The following is a 19,362-nucleotide window of genomic DNA, read 5'->3' as shown; positions in this document are numbered from 1 at the left end:
ACTGGGAAGGAATGAATTACTGAAGACTCCAGAAATAAATGAGCCTGAGCTTGAGTAACAGATACTCCATCTCATGTACCAACTTTTAGCAAATTGAAATTGTTCACGGAGTTACGTTTACCACCTGCGTAAGAGGTGTCACACTGCTCACTGAGAAGTAGCAGAGAAGAGCACTTATCCATCTAGTGTCATATACAGGAAAGGTCTTGGGTTATCTGTCTAATGTTGATATATACAGGCAAGATCTTGGGTAATATGTCTAATGTTACCACCATTATAGTTTAGTTTTCATAAAGGCCTTCGTACATTTGGTGCATCCTAACCAATATCAGTATAGCAGTGCTCTTGATGAGAGTGCAAAGGCATGCATGGTTGGTCTAAATTTTAGCACAATCTTTGAAGCATTTACCTACATGCTATACATAATTTTTGGAAATTGGTGGATCTATTATTAATATTTTGAATAAATTCTTAACCGGAAGAACCTAAAGGGTCTGTATTGACAGCTAGTATTGTACTTTAGTAATAAAATTTCAGGTGTTGCTCAACCTTTGCTATTTATCATCTATTATAGCAACATGTGGCAAGGACTGGCAAACAAATCGATAGCATAAACAAAACGCTACTCTTCTAGCTGTTCTTCCCTCTCCAGGCCTTAGGTCAGTGGTTGCAGAATCCTTGAATAGAAACCTAACAAGTATTCATGAGTGGAGTAAGCTTTGGCACATGAAGGTTTAACCTTCTAAGACTCAAAAGTATATGATAGTAGTTAGTGGATTCAGAGCACTTTTGCCTTTGCATTCTGATTTCACTTAAATGGCAAGGTTTTAAATGTCTCGACTCTTCTAAGATTTTTGTTGTAACTTTTAATAATAATAATAATAATAATAATAATAATAATAATAATAATAATAATAACAACAAAAAAAAAAAAAAAAAAAAAAAAAAAAAAACTGACTTTTGAGAAGCATATATGTAATATTGCTTCCTTTGTTTCTAAAAAAGTTGGGATGAAGCTATTACATTTGTTTTAAACCTTTCCTTCTTCCTTGTTTGGAGTAATGTCCTCCAGTGTGGTCTTCTGGTGGCGACTCTCATCTCAAACTCTTCGACAGTTATGTAATTAGCTTTTATTGCTCCCAAAACTAGGCAGGCTGCTGCTACAAACATTCTGATATTTAATATCACCAGGTTTAATAAAGGGATTTTGACGTAGGAAAAATCTATTTCTGGGCGAGGAAGCCGTGTCGCCCAGTGAAATGTGTCCTCTTTAGCACTATTTCTAGTAAAATATTGCTATAATACCAGAGAACTGCTAAATTGGACATGTCAGAAGTCTCTGACTCGCTCACCTAAATAAAAGGTGTCGGTATAAAACTGGGGCGAGTGTTAAACACTACCACAGCAACCCCTCCAATTAGCCTTTTCCTCATCAAAAGACCCTAAATACGGGGAGCCGACCCATAGGTCACACCTAGCTACCCTGTTGAAGGAGTCTGTGACGTCATACTTATCGATAGCATTGAAGCTTGGTGCACAGCAAGGGGGGGAAAAAAAGGGGGGGATTTCACTGGGCGACATGGCTTCCTCGCCCAGAAATAGATTTTTCCTATGTCAAAATCCCTTTTCTGGGCTCAGCCGTGTCGCTCCGTGAAATTGTACCAGAGAAACACCAAGCTACACCCCTCTGCAATGAAATACAATATTAAATTGAACTCAGAAGGGTTAAAGAAATCAAAAATAGTCTAGAATTGGAAAAATACAATTTATAATTTACAAAATATACCATATAGCAATAACATGTGGCAACAAAACACGCACATAATAAAATAATTACTAATAATTAGTATAACCGTAACACTATACACCAATCCTAACAACTAAAACATTTGCTGAGGTAGGTAAAATGTTAATGAGGCTGGCATAATGGAAAAGATTCATATGACAGAAGGACGGTGCTATATTGATGTAGTAGCAGGAGACACTGATCTCCCTACAGCTATTGCATGATATTTAAGATCCTCCAAAGACTTAAGGTAATGCTTTTTGAAAACCAAGGGTGATTTCCAACCAGTATACTTCTTCAGATCATCGAAGTTCATATATTTGAAGAAATTTACAGAAGGTGCTATAGCCCGAATGTCATGCACCCTGGGAAATGACCCTGGGCTGGCTTTCTTGATAAAATACAAAATCTGCTGCCTAATGCCCTTTAGAGATAGTGTACCACCATCTTTTCTAATGAAAAGGGGGCCCTTGGAATAGGTAGATGTCCTAGATAAATAGTCCTTAAGAGTTTTAACAGGACATAAAGATGGATCCTGTGGAAGCAGAACAATCTTCCATGGAGACCACCTCATCAAGGGGTCTTCATTCTTAGCTAGAAATTCTTTATTTGGCGAAAGCAACACGTCCCCCGAGGAAAGGAACTCAATATGCGCTTCATCTCTAGATGAAGATGACAGCTCCGATATCCTGGCACCTGAAGCCAGACTCAATAAAAACAGTGACTTACGCAAAATGGTTTGGTAATCACATTTGAAGTTGTCTGTTTCCGAGGCTAACCTGAGAACATCGTTAAGAAACCATGACACTGACGACGGTCTGTGAATGGGCCGCAGGCGTGCACATGCTCTTGGGATAGAGGTGAAATAAGACTCGGTTAGATTGATACCGAACCCGAGAAGAAAAATCTTTTTCAGAGCCGACTTCATGGTTGTTATTGTTGCAGCTGCCAAGCCTTGTTCAAACAGAGACCTGAAGAAGGTTATAGCCACGTTCATTGTCATTACTTTGATATTTGATTCCCTGAGGAATGAAGACAATTTCTTAACTGCTGAATCATACTGGCGAAGCGTAGATTCTCTCTTATCTGACTCTAAGAACAAAATGTTCTGTGGATCAATGTCCCCTACTCTCTTACCTGCAAACTTCATGAAATCCATAAAGTTAGGGTTTTGTGAAGACCTGAGGAATCGAACACAGTCCTCGTTTGAACTTGTTGCGACAGCCTCAAGTCTGGGAGAGGGTGAGGACGAAGACCTAGTTCCAGGAGAAGGGGAAACCAGTTGCTCTTGGGCCAGTGAGGAGCTATGAGAGCCACCTGACCTGCAAAGGATCTCAACTTGTGCAGCACCTTCAGGAGAAGGTTCACTGGAGGGAATAAATAAATCTTCGTCCACTGGTTCCAATCTATACTCAGGGCGTCCATAGCGAATGCCAGAGGGTCCAGATTTGGGGCTACGTAACAAGGCAGCTTGTGGTTTGCCTCTGTAGCAAACAGATCTACTTCCAGACCTGGTACTCATTTGCAAACCCTCTTGAAGGATTCTTGGTTCAGTGACCATTCTGACTCCAGAGGGACTGATCGAGACAGTGCGTCTGCCACTACATTGTGGACTCCCGCCAGATGGGTAGCCGACAGATGCCAGGTGTTCTTGGCTGCTAGAGAAAAAATTGCTACCATCACGTGGTTCACATGGCTTGACTTTGAACCACCCCTGTTTATACAGTGTACCACTACCGCACTGTCGAGAACCAACCTGATATGACTCTTCTTTGGAGGACGAAGCTTTTTTAAAGTCAGAAACACTGCCATAGCTTCCAGAATGTTGATGTGAAGCTTTTGGAACTGAGGAGACCAAGTTCCCTGAACCTTCTCGTGCTGTGAATAACCTCCCCAACCTGTCAGTGATGCGTCCGTATGCACCACAAGGGACGGGGGAGGGAACAGCAATGGTAACTCTTTGGCTAGGTTTGCAGCCTTTGTCCATGGGCGCAGACGTTTTCTGAGAATCAGAGGTATCCGGGCGAACTTGTCCCGACACTTGGCATTTGCCTTTGAACGCCAAACTCGATTGATGTCCTTGAGCTTGGCTTTCAACAGGACGTCCGTGACCAAGGCAAACTGGAGCGAGCCTAGGATCCTCTCCTGATTCCTTCTCGAAGTCTTTTTGCATTTTAAGAATTGACGTGTTGCCTTGGCAATCTCCTTCCTCTTCCCTGCTGGAATGGAAAGAGTGTGTGAATCCAGGTCCCAATGAAGACCTAGCCACTGGAACTTGGACTCCGGAGTCAACTGGGACTTTGTCCTGTTGATCTTAAACCCTATATATTCCAGGAAAGACATGACCTTGTCCGTGGCTTTCATACACTTGTCTTGGTCAATCTCCCAGATTAGCCAGTCGTCTAGGTACGCCACCACCAATATACCCTGAGACCTTAGCTCCTGCACCACTGTTTCGTGAAAACCCTTGGTGCTATATTTAGCCCGAAGGGCATTACCTTGAAGGAGTAGGCTTCTTTCCCTAGTTTGAAGCCAAGGGATGGTCGGAAGTGCCGAGCTATCGGGACATGATAATAGGTGTCTGTAAGATCTATAGAGGTGGTGACGGCCCCACGGGGAAGTAAGGTCCGCACCTGAGAGATGGTCAGCATTTTGAACTTGTCGCAACGAATGTACAAGTTTAAACGGGACAAGTCTAAGATTACCCTTCTTTTGTCGGTCCCTTTCTTTGGGACGCTGAATAGACGACCCTGAAATTTCAAGTTTTTGGTCCTGGAGACTGCTCCCTTCTGGAGAAGGTCCCTGGAGTAATCCATCAACTCTTGCGTTGGTTCCTGATAGAAGGTGATGGGTGGAGGACCACCTTTGATCCAACTCCAGCCTAGGCCTCTGGATACTATGCTTTTCGCCCAACTGCTGAACCCCCAACGATGACGAAAGAGGTACAGCCTGCCTCCTACCTGAGAAACTTCATTGAGATGATGAGGGCCGGGATCCTCTTCCTGACCTCGCACCTTTAGCTTGCCCTTGGGCTCTGGCTCCTCCGCGCTGACGAAAGGATCCTCTAGCCCTGCCACCCCTAGCAACCCTGGTAAAGGGGTGAAATGCCCGACTCTCATAGACCGGGTTAAAAGCGGGCGACACAGAATACTGAGGGGAAACCTGTTGGTTAGTCGATGGTGAAAGGAAGACAAATTAATGCTGTTGATGAGGCTGAGCCTTAGAAGTCGAAGGCTGAGATACTTGTTGAACTGGCACAGCTTGTAGCACAGGATGCTGTTGCGGAACTTGGAAAGGTTGGAATTTCCTTTGCCTTTTCCTAGCCCTAAAACTGGAGGGAGAAGACTCTGATTTCCTTTTGAAAGGAATTCCCCAACGTAATATGATGCTTTGATTAAGACGTGATGCCTCGCTCTGAACCTCGTTTACTGCCGAAGCTGGGAAGAGATCTGCACCCCAGATTGAGGAAGCCAGAAGCTTGTTGGGTTCGTGCCTGATCGTAGCCTCAGATAGAACATGCTTCCTGCAATTTCTCCTAGCCACCGCAAAGTCGTACAAGTCACATTGCATGCCCAAAAGTAACGACTTCGCAATGACCTTAAGCAGCGGCTCCTGAGCGTACTCCCGAGCCGCTGTCTCTGTCATCACTAGGGAGTTAAGAGACCTAGCGAGGCGTGTCTTAGCATCAAATTCTGCTTGGATCAGTGCGTCTGACAGCTTAGGAAGGCGCTCACTAAACAAAGTGATTGCACAATCTGGCTTCAGCTTGCCTACCGAGAATGTAGCCGGCAAATCCTCCCACAAATCCTCCCTACCTGGGAGTAGCAATGATGTGGGATCTGTCTCCCTAAGCTGGGGCATGGGCTCTTCCCGAGTCACTGCCTGGAGGGTAAGTTCAGCTACCTTTGATGTAAAAGGTAAAGGGTTCTCGTCATCAGTTGTAAACATTGTGAAAGGGCTTTTAAATACTGTTACTCTAGTATTTGAGCAGTTCCACTCTTCTAGGCTCCGTATCCATGTTTGCTGAGCCTGATCTCTAGATAGGATAACAGTCTCCTTGGGGACCTTATCCTCTCTAACTAGAGCTGCCTCCGTAAGCCTAACATAACCTATAAATGGAGGCTGTAACCCTTCGGGGAAGAACTCGAAATCCTCGAGTCTACGTGTGCCACAACCTTCTATAGTTAACATCCCGTTGACAAACGGAGCGAAGTTCGCCACCCTCCAAAGATTACCAGGGTGGAACGGAGGGAGCGTGGACCCATCAGGCATGCTATGAGCTTGCACCAAGCTACTAGAAGGTGCCGGAACTGCCGACTCCTGTCTGAGACCTGCAATCAGGGAGTCCTGTGCACCTAACCTCTTAAACACCTCTTCAAACCTTGCTACAACTGAGCTGACTAAGCTACCAAGGCTATTGACCTGATGTAGAATATTCGTATTGAACTGGTCTTGGGCAACTAAAGGAGAATCCTCCTGCCCCTCCTGCGGTACCTTACGAGGTATCCGATCCCTAGACGTTGAAGGAATGGGACTTGTGGGGCAATAGAAAGAATTCCCTTCATGAGACCTTGGATTTGAAGGTTTAGAGAAAGACTTCATTCTGGGTTTAATATGTGTATGAACCTGTGGTGCCTGCCCAGGCCTTGGCTTTATCTCTGATCTGCCTTTAAGCAAGGTTTTTCCTGAAGGTTTTTTCTTTATTTTAGGAATCACAGAGAAGGAATGCGACCTGGTAGGGGGCAACCTTCCTGTGAAACCCATGAAGGAATTGGAAGTAGAGGGAGAGGAAGAATCAGAGTCACCCGAGGAAAGACCCCGGTGACCAACTAAGCTAGCCTCATTAACACTGTTACCTGTACCCATATCTAGTGTAACGGGCAAATCCTCAACCACTTCAAGTGAGACTTCTTCCAAGCCAAGGTCCGGCAATTCTGCCTCTTGCTGTTCCATAACTGAGTCTTGGATTGATTTGATAATCGGTGCCGCTACTTTTGGGTCAACGTATCCGGCAGATTTCCCGGCTGGGAAGATCAAAGTCGCCATATCTTGGGACAGAATATACGGCTTAGCCTTCCCTATGTTCCGTCCAAACCCTCCAACCCAGATCTTGAGGGCGGAGAGTGCAGCCTCCTTAATAGACTGCTCAGCCTGTAATGCAAAGAATGTGTCAATACTGTAAGTTCCTTGAACATTATGCTTATAATTGTTCATTAATCAATGTAATTTAGTTTAAAGAAATTTTTATTGTTCATTTATTTAATTTCATTACATTTTATTTATTTATTTTTTTATTTATCTATTTTATTTATTAATTAAATTATATTATTATTATTATTTTTTTTTGTTACAAGTAGTGTAATATAATTACATCACAATATACATAGAACAAGCAGTGCGGTAGCTTACCGAAGAGGTAGCCTGTTGTACCAAGTCGTAGCAGGCATAGCAGTTTTCGTGATGCCAGACCACGGAATCAGTAAGCAACACTGCGCAAGGGGCGTGGCCCCGACAAACGTCATGGCCGCACGGATCTTGCAGAGCAGCACTACAGCCGGCAGCCAGACACTGAGTGACCTGTAAGTGCAATAATATATAAGAACAATTGCCCAAACTTATTAGGATAATTATAATATAAGTATTATATGCCGGAGCATTCCGGACTGAAAAATATAAAAAAATATGTATATATTCATATATTTACGTCCCGGGGACTGTGTAAGAAATAAAACCACCCGGAGCTGTATGACCCGGGGTGGGGGGTACACGGAGTAACCCGGGACGGCCACAGGAACTCGAAAGTTCCGTGGCAAAAGAAAATAAAAATAATGATAAAAATAATGAAAACTAAAATAACAAATATAATATCTCCGCCTACGGAAGAGTAACTCCCGTAAACATAACCCTCAACGATAACGGAAGAAGTAACTGCCGTAAAACATAACGCCTCAACGACTACCGGAGAAGCCGGAATCTAAATCCGCCTTATGCGGAGAGGGAATGTTTTAGGCGGATGGATGTAAGCTCCGGGAGCTGAAAGAAGCAGAGCGCAACAAATCCACGGAAGCCGAGGCTGAATATGCAGTGCGACCATCAACTCCGGAGGCGGTCGGCTAAGAAGCGACACCCACCAACCTGAGGTCCTGGAGGACCCTGTACACCCCCCCCTCCGCTGATGGGAACGGCCATCAGCAACAACCAGGGCGAGAGGAGCACCCAACTACTGGGGGCCCTACGTGAGGGGGTGGGAGGGAGGGCTGATGGGGAGACGATCACGTGACCAGCGTATCCTCGTGAATAAAGGATCACGACGAAAACGCAGGCATAGCCTATATAGGCTAGCCGACCGAACATCCAACATATATATAGACAAAATAAATGAATTACTTAAAGCTAAAAGAAAATCATGCTTTAACACGGGGGGGAAAATGAAAAATAAAATGTCGTAAAATATAAAACGCAATGAAGGCCACTCGATAACGGTGGGCGCAAAATGGAAAAAACTACTTGCCTACTGACAAAACGAAAAGAAACGGCAAGCTGACGAAAAGAAAAAAGGGGAAATTTCTTGAATGAAATATACCAAACTTAAAATAAATAAAAAAAAAAAGGGGGGGGGGGACGGTGGAAATACAGCGAAGCACGTAACAAAGGAAACGTGTGCGAACGCAGACCCCCGTGAAAAACATGGAATTAATGAAAATAACAAAACATAAATGAAAACAAGATCAACAAAAATACTGCCACCCAAGACATAAATAAAAATATACTGAAATATCACAAGTTACGAGTATATATATATATAATGAAATATCACAAGTTACGAGTAGGAAGGAAACCCACTCGAAACTGGTACAAAACAAGGGAACGACGAAATGGCGACTCGCCGCCGCTCGCTACGGAAAAGAGACGCCTAACAAAACCCTAAATAAAGGCAAAACAAAAGGTAAAATCACTCCCTAAATATTAAAAAAAAGGGCGAACCAGTACTTAACTTGGGTGAAGTGGCAGATTGACGATCCATAACGATAAAGAATAACGAAATCAATGAAAAGGAACAGATAGCTTAATTCAAGCGTTCAAACGCTGGGAGGCTATCGATAAGAATGACGTCACAGACTCCTTCAACAGGGTAGCTAGGTGTGACCTATGGGTCGGCTCCCCGTATTTAGGGTCTTTTGATGAGGAAAAGGCTAATTGGAGGGGTTGCTGTGGTAGTGTTTAACACTCGCCCCAGTTTTATACCGACACCTTTTATTTAGGTGAGCGAGTCAGAGACTTCTGACATGTCCAATTTAGCAGTTCTCTGGTATTATAGCAATATTTTACTAGAAATAGTGCTAAAGAGGACACATTTCACGGAGCGACACGGCTGAGCCCAGAAATACATTTTTAATTAATTTGTATTTTTCATAGCTAACAAGGAAATCAACTGTATTGCTTTTATATTATTTTTTATTATTAACTTTACTGTGAGATTAAGTAAAATGGTACATATTAAGTACTATCAAGATTATATCATAGACTATTTTAGGTTAGACTCTTAAAAAAAAAGTTTAGATAAGTCCAACCAAGACCCCTACCACCAACATACTGACAGTTCTATTTTGTCTCCAAAGGGGTCAACAATACAAATGCAGAAACTGTTTGGTAAATAATTCACTGACAGAAAGCTGTCACTGCCTCTGATGGCAATTCAGAATATGGTAAAAGAAGGGATTTTAATTTGTATAATAATTATGATGGAATTTAAACCTTACCTTTATTTTTGGAAGACTTCATTTCTTCTTTTACAAGTCTGTAGGCTTCATCGAAAGTTAATGGATGTTTCTTTTTCTTAATATACTAGAAAAAATAAAAATTAAAAACTTAATAACTATGTATCTGCAATGTACATATTAGTAATAAGACAACAAAGATAATCAAGAAACAAAAGTAAAATGCAAATCCATTGTTAGTCGATAGATGGTTCAACAACTGACTGCTTAGGCAACCCTCTATTTTTCTTTAAAAAAATCTACTACAATACCCTAACCATTTACAACATCTATTAATCATTTAATTTAATCATTTATTATCTTTTGTAAAATCTTATAGAATTATCACTTCCACACATATACCTTAACTTAGTGTGTCTACATTCCAGGGCAAAGATTTAAGAACAAAATGCTAAGAAATATCAGATTCCTAAGACTGGTAATTGATTACATGATCACCATACAAACTGTGGCAGTGCATATGCATGATCACTACATCAATATGAAAAGCAATAGGCCCCCTATTGCCAGCTTCAAATAAAGTTCATATCACACTATAATCAGTTTATAGAAGTTCTATTTAAAATGTAATAAGTACAAAATTGCATCTGAAGGCAAATACAAAAATCAGCTGGCACTGATTCACTCTTGGAAGAGGATCCCTGTATTAGCTCTGAGCCCCTCATCATGCAAGGCTTCATCTTGTTCTATTATTTCTTTACTCCTGTTTCTGTACATTTTCCAACTCCATATCTATTTTCTTGATATGATTTTTCTTTAAATAATTAACTGAAATACATTGTAGAAAATTCCGATGGGAAATTTTCAAGATTCTAGATAATTCTATGTACAGTACTTCAATAAACCTTACCAAACATTCTTCTAGTTAGAATTTTATCATGCAGCAAAAAGGAATCTAAAAGTTACAAATGGCTGGGTTGGTAGGCTGTCCATTTTCTACTTCTTAACTTGCAGGTAACTCTAGTGTTTCCCATTTGCCAGTCATTCTTTACTTTGCTGTTATTGTTAGAGGCTATTTCTTAGAGTGGTGTTATTGGAAGGTGGTAAAATATTGTTGTTAGTGACATCATCTGAGACTTCAATTAGAATTTGATGAGCAAAGGATTGCTCAAGTCGAGTGTCTAAATTGAAGTATGAGGGCCACCCAACTGTGAGGATTGTATAGGTCAGACTTGGTTGATTTTTATTTAAGTTTGCTATCTGAAGGTTGCAACCCAGAATTGTGCCCTCATTGGAAAGTGGCAGCTAGTTATTAATGCAGAATAGACTTAGCAAATGAAGTAAGAAGAAACTACTGACTTTGAGGAAGCATTCTAAAAGGATTTTGTTATTTCATGAGAAAGGAGACATAACACAGGTGATTGTGTTTAAGAGTCTATCATTCAAGTCTGATGATGCCTTTGTGTTGACAGATTGTTCACTCAAGTGTGGGGCAGTTTTAGGTTACAACTGTACAGTGTTGCTTGGAGTACGAGGAAGCTAGTATCATGTCTATCAACAAAACCTTGGTGCAAGCATATCTGTAAATAATTTTAATATAAATAATAGTATAAGTAGCAGTTGTATAAATATGTGTGGTTGTACAACTGAGTGTATATATTGTCAATAAAGTTAGATTTAACAAAAAAGTTTGACATAAACCTTTGAACACCTACATGACAATGACGCTTAAGGAGTGCCTTAAGAAGTCTGACTTCTTAAAACAACAATCTGTTCCATTTGCAGCTCTCATTTAATAAACATATAAAAACACACTCTGAATGGTCCACTAGGAAGGAATGTAAAATATAGAAATCCAGTGGATAACTAAATTTTTACATTAGCAACAAGGTTCTAACCCATGTAACAAACCTGTTCAGTATCCTTCAAACTTGTATATCGATAAGATGAAGTAAGAGTAGCCGTGTATGCATGATATAACGCTTGTTGGCTATCCATGAACTGCCTTGTTAATGCCACTTGCTGCCTCAAAATATCAGCCACTCCCACAAATCCACTTACAGACCCCCAGCCTATGGACAAACAATGAATCTCAATAATATTTAATACTAAGAAAAAAATAAAAAAACAAAAAATACTCTCATGACTAAAAGCAATGTATCTAGGCTACTTATACTGTATCCATAATATATAGTAATATCATCACTTATTACTGGATTTCACAAGACAGTGGTCTTAAATTCAACAAGTTTGGAAAGGTAAGATGATTTTATTACATTCTTTATATGGTGCATATAGCTAAGTAATGCCATAAAACCTTTGGATGTAAAAAATCTAGAAATAGTTGCCTATTCCTATCAAAATGCTCTTGAATACGGTCTCATAAGATATGCAGTGGGTCAAGTGTAGCTCTTTTCTCTGTGACTTGTATTGGTGTGAGATGGTTTCATCAGTGGTTTTAAGTACACCGAATTAACCTTGAGCACACCATTTTCTCCATCACTTTAACATGACCAACTTGTTGACACTAGAATGACCACCTAATGGTATCCACCTAGAACAATCGAGTGGTCAAAATGACTGTGCATGTATTTACACTGTGAAAGTTCACATTTTCACTTATTAATACGTCCTAATTGACTTATGTATTATTATTATAGTAAGGAGACAGACTACTGTTGCTAACTTAAAATGCAATAAAACATTCAACAATTATCTCACAAAAAGCTTACACAATTTTTGTCAAATCTGAAAGAGAATATTATTATCTGCGACACTGAAATATTATCTGCTGCATTGAAATAAGGAATATACTAAAAAAATGACAAGATTAAGATTAATTATAACAGAATAACAACTTTTTTCTAAGCCTGGACTTTAAAACAATGGATAAAAATCCCACTTCATTGGAGCGATAGCAATGTCAAATGACTGCAGTACAGTTTCTACTGACAGTTGTTATTGACGGTGTAGTGAATGTTTACTGATTTATACGTACTATTTATACCTTTTAGGGTAAAGAAATAACATCTGAAAAGAGATTCTGTACAACATAACCTGTTTTTGGGTACTGTAATGTAAAGCATATTTTACTATTTATCAAAATAGTTAACAAATTAATTTTCATATTAAAAACAACAGACTGCAAAAGAAATAATGAAATATGTGTGCACATTAATGCATTCTTAGCTTAAATTTTCTTACTTTCAATTCTAGGACTAATGTAATTTTTCAAGCTCATTTTTTGCAAAGGTGTTTCCTGAACAGCTTGCTCGTGCAATTGCTGCATACAGATCTCTTACATTATTGGCACATGCCTGAAGTTTTATTCCCATCACAGTACCCTATTTCGTAACGTTTTCTTTTCTTAGAAATTATGGAAAGTTCTGCTCCAGCATCACTACCACTTTCACTATTACTTAGCGTGTTGCTATTTTTTAATGTTTCCTAAAGTTCTTCAGTTAACTGAAGAACTGAAATCATGTCGGGAGAGTTTTTGACCAGTGACTTCCCTATAAAAAACTGATACATCGATGCCTGTTAGATCAAGAATATCACAAACAAATTGGATTGGTCATTGTTGTGAAGCTGCTTTAGTGCTATACAACCGAGCCATTTGATCTACTATGTAACTTCGTACTTTGAAGAATTATAGTAATTTACAGTTTCAGAATTTATTTTGCATTATGTCTACAGTTCTGTGAATACTATAAAATACGAGTAAAATTTTTTTTTAGCTTACACTGACACAATGTCAGAGTGCATTGATTATTTTTCAATACTTGTGTGATGGCACAGGTTATAACAGGAATTTTTTATGCATGTGGGAATCTCCCTTTGGATATGATTTACTGCCAGTTTTATTGAAATGCTTGCCCTATCTTGACAGCTACTATGGTGTTTGGCAACCAAATTCATATGATCATAAGCTGGACCTGTTACACGCCATCTCATTTATGCAAACTGACAGGAATTATTATACATGTCAATATTTTTGTTTATAAGAAAAAAATGAATTTTGATTGTTACAAGATGACAAATTTTGTTATAAAAAATGTGAGTTTTGTTGAATTTTATTTACCACAGACAGTTTGGAGTACCTAAGTTGATAATACAGGCCTATAATACGGAGTAACATTGTTCTAGATAGGCCTATAATACGGAGTAACATTGTTCTAGATAGGCCTATAATACGGAGTAACATTGTTCTAAGGCAAAATTTTGAGAAGCGAGATTTTTGTTAAATTTTTGTGGACGACGAATGTTGCTTGATACAGATGTGAGTAGCTTACCCAATTGAGTAAATTTAAGTTTCACCCCTCAAATCAAATATCAATTATATAATGAACGAATTGTAATTGAACTGCAATTGAAACCCTTATTTTTTAAAATTAATTAGAATTAAACTGGATTTGATAAATTCACAATTTTTGTTGAATTGGAATTGACTTGAATAGATAAAAATGAATTGACCCCAACCCTGCCTCTAATGTGCTGCCATAGTTTATACCCATATAGGACACTCAATGCTCCTATTGTTTTTGAGATCAGATGGAGCATTGGAGTGTACAATACACTAAAAACAGGAAAACCAAATAATGCGGCTAGTGATAACAAGGAGAGTAGCACTTAGTGAAGCTGTTGCCAATTCAGTAGGCTCAGGACATGTGTTGGTTGATGGATGGATGGCTGAAGGTCCAGGTGTTGCTAGTTTTGCAAAAGAATGTTCTCCTCTTATTTGCTGAGGAAGGCTGGGAGTCTCTGGGGAACATTATAGACTATGACATTGGCATAACATGACTGACAGGTTTGTTAAGGAAAAACCTAGGTCTAAACTGTATACATGAAAAACTGTCTCCTCTGAGCAAACTCAAGGATCCTTTAACCATCAGTCTTACCTTCCACCGGTCTTGGATGTAGAAGTGGAAAAGAACCTGCTGCTGCAAGTGAACTGTGTTGGTGACTGTGAACCCACCACCATGGATACATGTAAGGACCTACATCCTGTTAAACAACAATTATCCCGTTAAAAAAAAATCATAAATTTGAAACAGAAATCAAACTTAAAATAATGACATCACTTCAGGCTCCCTTTATTTCCCTAGTTTGAAAATCTTCCAGAGCTAAAAACTGTATAGTACAGTACTATACCAATTTCATTACTCAAGTAGAATTTAGAACTCTTTCATATCTCCTTTTACTCAATATATACTACATCTTGACTTGTTCTTCAAAGATAAGGCCTTTTACTTGGATTATCTTAAAACTACAAAACAGTCTTTTTAAGCCAGTATTCCCTGAAGATTTTAAAGCTCCTTTAAATATCATTCTTTATTTGTTATTGTTTATGAAAATTCAGCAGAAAATAATGTACTGTTACGATTAACCTTAACTGCATGAGTTTTGAATGCAAGCAGGAGTAAGTGTTAGATCTGAGACTCATAAAACTTGGATCTTAATCCCCTCTATTTATCTTTGCCCTCCAAATTCAGCACTACCTGCACATATTTCTGAAATCTACGATGATGTAGGGCAAACTTACTCTCCTAAACAAATAATGGAAAATTTTATATAATTTTTATTATGACCTAACAAACGATAAATAATAGTCATTTGCAGTAAAACTAATAAAATTTCTCTCTCTCTTTTTCTCTCCCTCTCTCACCTACACATGTTTATTTGTTTTGTAGTATGATAAATAAATTATTTACCTAACAACTAATTTTCAAATATTAATACAATTAATAAAAGAAATAGCGATTCCCAGTCTTAGAGAAAAAGGGGGGGGGAGAGTAAATGACAATTTGATATATGTATTGGTCGAGGGGAAGGAGTCAAGAAGTCTCTCTCTCTCTCTCTCTCTCTCTCTCTTCTCTCTCTCTCTCTCTCTCTCTCTCTCTCTCCATTATTATTCTCTACCCTGTCTCAGAAATAATTAATTTTACTCTTGTTGGTCAGATATATGATGATGTTAATGCAATGGTCTCTCTCTCTCTCTGTTATTATTGGCTGTACGTATATATATTTTCAATGGTAAAATGTTGAAGATGACTTTAAAATTATATTTACTAGAAATAGTGCTAAAGAGGACACATTTCACTGGGCGACACGGCTGAGCCCAGAAATAGATTTTTCCTACGTCAAAATCCCTTTTATAATAGTATAATCTCAAAGATTGATACAGTAATAGGATAGTAATTTAAGGTACTATATTTGAAGTAGGATGTTATTTAAGGCATACATTTGGTATTTGATACAGTAATAGGATAGTAATTTAAGGTACTATATTTGAAGTAGGATGTTATTTAAGGCATACATTTGGTATTTGAACTTTTCAAGATATGCATTTATAAAAGTTTTTAGAGGAGTTCTAAGTATTCATGGGTTTTACCGATTTGCGGGGGTCTAGTACGCATCCCCTGTGAATACGGAGGGTCCACTGTATGAGGAGTGCAGACAGGTGAATGATATGTTTCACAAAAACTGCAACAAAATGAAATGCGGGAATGTGAAGCACATAAAAAAGGAGGGGCATTGTAAACATTGCAGCACCACCTAGTGGGGAACAGGTGATTACAGAGATAGTTTTAGCGAGTTAACCATAATACACTTTGAAAATGAAAACTTATCGACAGCTTGCAAAATAACTTTTCTTCAGCTGACCAAAAATGGTAATTCAGATCAATGGGTAGGAAAGGCGGGAATGATAAGTGTTCAAATATGAATGTAAAAAATGAAGAATGATGATAGATAAAACCAATAAAAAAATACTGTAATGTAAAGGCAATAAATTAGGTTAAGGAGAATCAGTTTCATTTGCTATCCTTCAAATTTGTTCCAACTATCCTGCTTCAAATGTGTAGAAAAAAGCCCCTACATCGAGAGACAGTCCCACTAGCAGCAATATCAGATGACTGAAATGTGCCTCAGAATACATAAAGACATTTTAGAAGAGGCACATCAATACCTTCAACAGAAGGCCACATTACAAACAGTTACTACAGCAAAACTGGAAACACATCTCAAAATTGATGAACTGATAACAGTGTGTGGCTGAACATGACTGGCCTAATGTCATTCCAATCAGAAAACAAAATATCATATTTTCAATATTGCATGCATTACTTTGCATAAACACATTAAAATAAATTGTTTATACAAAGAATATTTTGTTTTGATGTCACCCTTTTCTCTTAAGACTGAGCAAAATAGGATTAAATTTAAATCAAAACTTCAAACTGCAACTAGTCTAAAGGAATGGGGATGATACAACTACTAAATGGCATCCCTATCCACCTTAAGTGACAGGCATTAAAGTAACAGGTTCATTATAAAGCAATGGTTTGTATCAATGGAGAAAAATTTATCTATCTTCATTTTACCATAAGAATTGTAAGAATGCAATAGTTTAAGTACATACCAAAGGGTTATACATGTACTTGTTCCTCTTGTGCTTCCTTTTCTTATGTTTTCTGTAGACATCCTTTTGGTTTACTGAAATGCATGATGATGGGGAAGAGGATCTAATTTTTTGTTTCCTTCTATTCTTCTTCCTAGATTCTCTTCCTGAAGAAGAGGAAGAGGACAAGGATGATGATGAATCAGAGGAAGAGGAAGAAGAGGAAGATGAAGATGAGGACGATGAGGATCTCATTTTTTCTTCCCTATTGCTTTTCTGTGTTGATTTTCCTGCAGACTTTCTGTCAGGTTTATCTGTCTCTTTGTGGGATTTATTGCGTGCTTTTACAATGCCATATTCCTTACCATCACTGGATGCTTTGGAGACTTCCTTTGTGATAGCTTTTTTTTTATTTTTGTGACTGCTACCACCTACTGAGTTGTCAGAAGGCATATTTCTCTTTTCTCCTTCAATTACTGATTTCCTAGATATTGCTTCTTGTGGTATAACTTTAGATAAACTTCTCCTTTCTTCCGCAACAGTTCTTACAGCTTCATTCTTGAACAAACTTTCATTATTGGATTCTTCAAAATCTTCACTGTACTTGCTGACAACATTATCACTACTGTTTTTTTCCGCAACAGATTCTGCAATACTACTTTCACAGGGAATAGATAATTTTTCAATTACACTCTCGGCACTATTATAACTAGATGAACTATTAACATCTTCATCTACCTGATCCTGAACAGATAGAGAGACTAAAGATTTTGAACTACTTTTCCTTTTAATCCCTGGAACTATTAGTGAGTTTCGTCTAGAAGAGTGAAACACATTTTTGGAAAATTCTGTGAACAATACTCCTTCTAATTTGTCTACACTACGATCATCTTCCTCCACTTCAGCATCTGGGTAAAAAAGACTTACACTAGACTTCCTCATCAATTTCTTGAAAACTTCAGAGCTTCCAGAAGGGTTGTCTTTAGAAGGTGAGGAGAAATCCTCTCTCACATCAACAGATTTTTTCCTGGTTGAGCTTGCTCTTCCTTTAGTTACTTTATTTCTCACAACTTCTTCTACCTCACTCTGTGAGTCAGAATATTCTTCTGGGCTGGTATCATTTGGTGAAACTTTTGATAGATCAGCATCCTCACTCAACTGTCCTATTATATCTTCCATAGTTATAATATTATCTAGATTGAGCACATCATCATCATCACTATAGTTTTGTACACTGCTGGTAGCAGAAACAGATTTTCTTGGTGAATCATTATATTTCCTTTCAGCCTTATCTGCATCTGAAAGTGAAGTTTCATTAAGATACCTAGCCAATTCATCATCCACAGACGAGTCATCATAGCTCCTGGATTCCCTTTTGCTCTCCATTCTCGGTGGATGGGAAACTATTTTATCATCTTTAAAAGCTTTTCTGTCATGTCTCTCTTCCTGAGAAACTATTGCTGATGCAGCCTTTTTCTTAGGACTTTTCATGTACTTGTTCTCAATTTTGCTGAATTCATCATGAGGTAAAGGTTTCTTAGAAGTTTGTCGGCCGTATTTTTCACTTAGAGCGGTTATGTCAGAAGTAGTTACCAAGTGACCAATCTTTTGCGTTTTTCCACTAGCATGTAAATTATTTTTGCCCGGTAAACCTAAACTGTCAGATAATTCATCCTCAGGACTTGAGGGGCGGGATGAAATGTAGCCAACTCCATTAATATCTTGTTTTAATTTGTTTGTCTTCCTACTCAATTGATTCAAGTAAGCCTGAAATAGAGAAGATTAATTAACTGACAAACATAACTATGAACTTAAAAAACTGAATCATTCTGGAAAAAAATTCATATGTTTCTAATACAAACCACAGTCTTACTGGAGTTTATTACAAACCTTAGTGTACCACAAAGGGTATACCAACTGAAATTTTAAACAAGAAATACACTTTCTGCTTCATTTTCACTCATGTTTAGTGCCAAGCTTTGCTTTTTGTTAATATATCTAACATTTAACACCAGGAAGAAAATAAGGACTTTGACAAAGGCAATGCAGTTGCTTGTAACTAAAAAATGAAATTCAGTCTTTCTGATACATACAGTATGAACTACGTATTGCTTTACGTACTTGAGCAATGGTAAGCCAAGGATGTTGACTAAAGTAAATAGGATCTCTCCCATGATAATGCTTTAAGGTATGGGTACTTCTCATTTACACCAAAATTATAAACCCATCTTCAGATGAAAACTAAAATAGTCTAGCCTTTAAATTTAGTAACACTAGGTTTAGTATATGATCTGACATAGAAATGTAAGACATGCAAAAGTTGGCTTAGATGTGTGTGCTACCAAGACAAGTAGTTTGAGAACTAAAATCTGGATATCCAACTTAAAATAACACACAGTATTCTAGGAGATGGTCTCTGATGAGTGAAGTAAAAACTTACTAAAAAGTTAACCAGCTTT

General features: G+C 38.5%; 2 protein-coding genes across 14 annotated transcripts in view; both read right to left on the bottom strand.

Moving 5' to 3' along the window:
• The window catches only part of LOC135211152 (uncharacterized protein DDB_G0271670-like), a 70,005-nt gene that overhangs the window by 2,958 nt on the left and 47,685 nt on the right, over positions 1 to 19,362 (bottom strand). For 7 of the 13 annotated variants that reach the window (XM_064244318.1, XM_064244320.1, XM_064244317.1 and 4 more), the window contains 5 exons: positions 16,925 to 18,670; positions 14,403 to 14,508; positions 11,416 to 11,576; positions 9,547 to 9,631; positions 7,205 to 7,363 (listed from right to left, as the gene is read on the bottom strand). In XM_064244318.1, the coding sequence (XP_064100388.1) occupies positions 7,335 to 7,363; positions 9,547 to 9,631; positions 11,416 to 11,576; positions 14,403 to 14,508; positions 16,925 to 18,670 (2,127 nt within the window). In that variant the 3' untranslated portion in view covers positions 7,205 to 7,334. Of the gene's footprint in view, positions 1 to 7,204; positions 7,364 to 9,546; positions 11,085 to 11,415; positions 11,577 to 13,633; positions 14,266 to 14,402; positions 14,509 to 15,895; positions 15,988 to 16,924; positions 18,671 to 19,362 lie in introns of those variants that run through there. The other 6 variants (XM_064244325.1, XM_064244326.1, XM_064244324.1 and 3 more) reach the window with 5 other exon arrangements.
• Positions 4,982 to 7,339, bottom strand: LOC135211154 (uncharacterized). Its single transcript, XM_064244330.1, has 2 exons — positions 7,196 to 7,339; positions 4,982 to 6,937 (listed from the first exon to the last, which is right to left on the bottom strand). Exon 2 carries the CDS (start codon positions 6,830 to 6,832, stop codon positions 4,982 to 4,984), a length of 1,851 nt encoding a protein of 616 aa, XP_064100400.1. The 5' UTR covers positions 6,833 to 6,937; positions 7,196 to 7,339.

The sequence above is a fragment of the Macrobrachium nipponense genome, chromosome 4, assembly GCF_015104395.2.
Source record: "Macrobrachium nipponense isolate FS-2020 chromosome 4, ASM1510439v2, whole genome shotgun sequence".
Taxonomy (NCBI): domain Eukaryota; kingdom Metazoa; phylum Arthropoda; class Malacostraca; order Decapoda; family Palaemonidae; genus Macrobrachium; species Macrobrachium nipponense.
This window is presented reverse-complemented; position numbering and strand designations above follow the sequence as displayed.

Excerpts from the sequence above, each read along its gene's own strand:
- LOC135211154 (XM_064244330.1), bottom strand. The coding sequence starts at position 6,832 with ATGGCGACTTTGATCTTCCCAGCCGGGAAATCTGCCGGATACGTTGAC.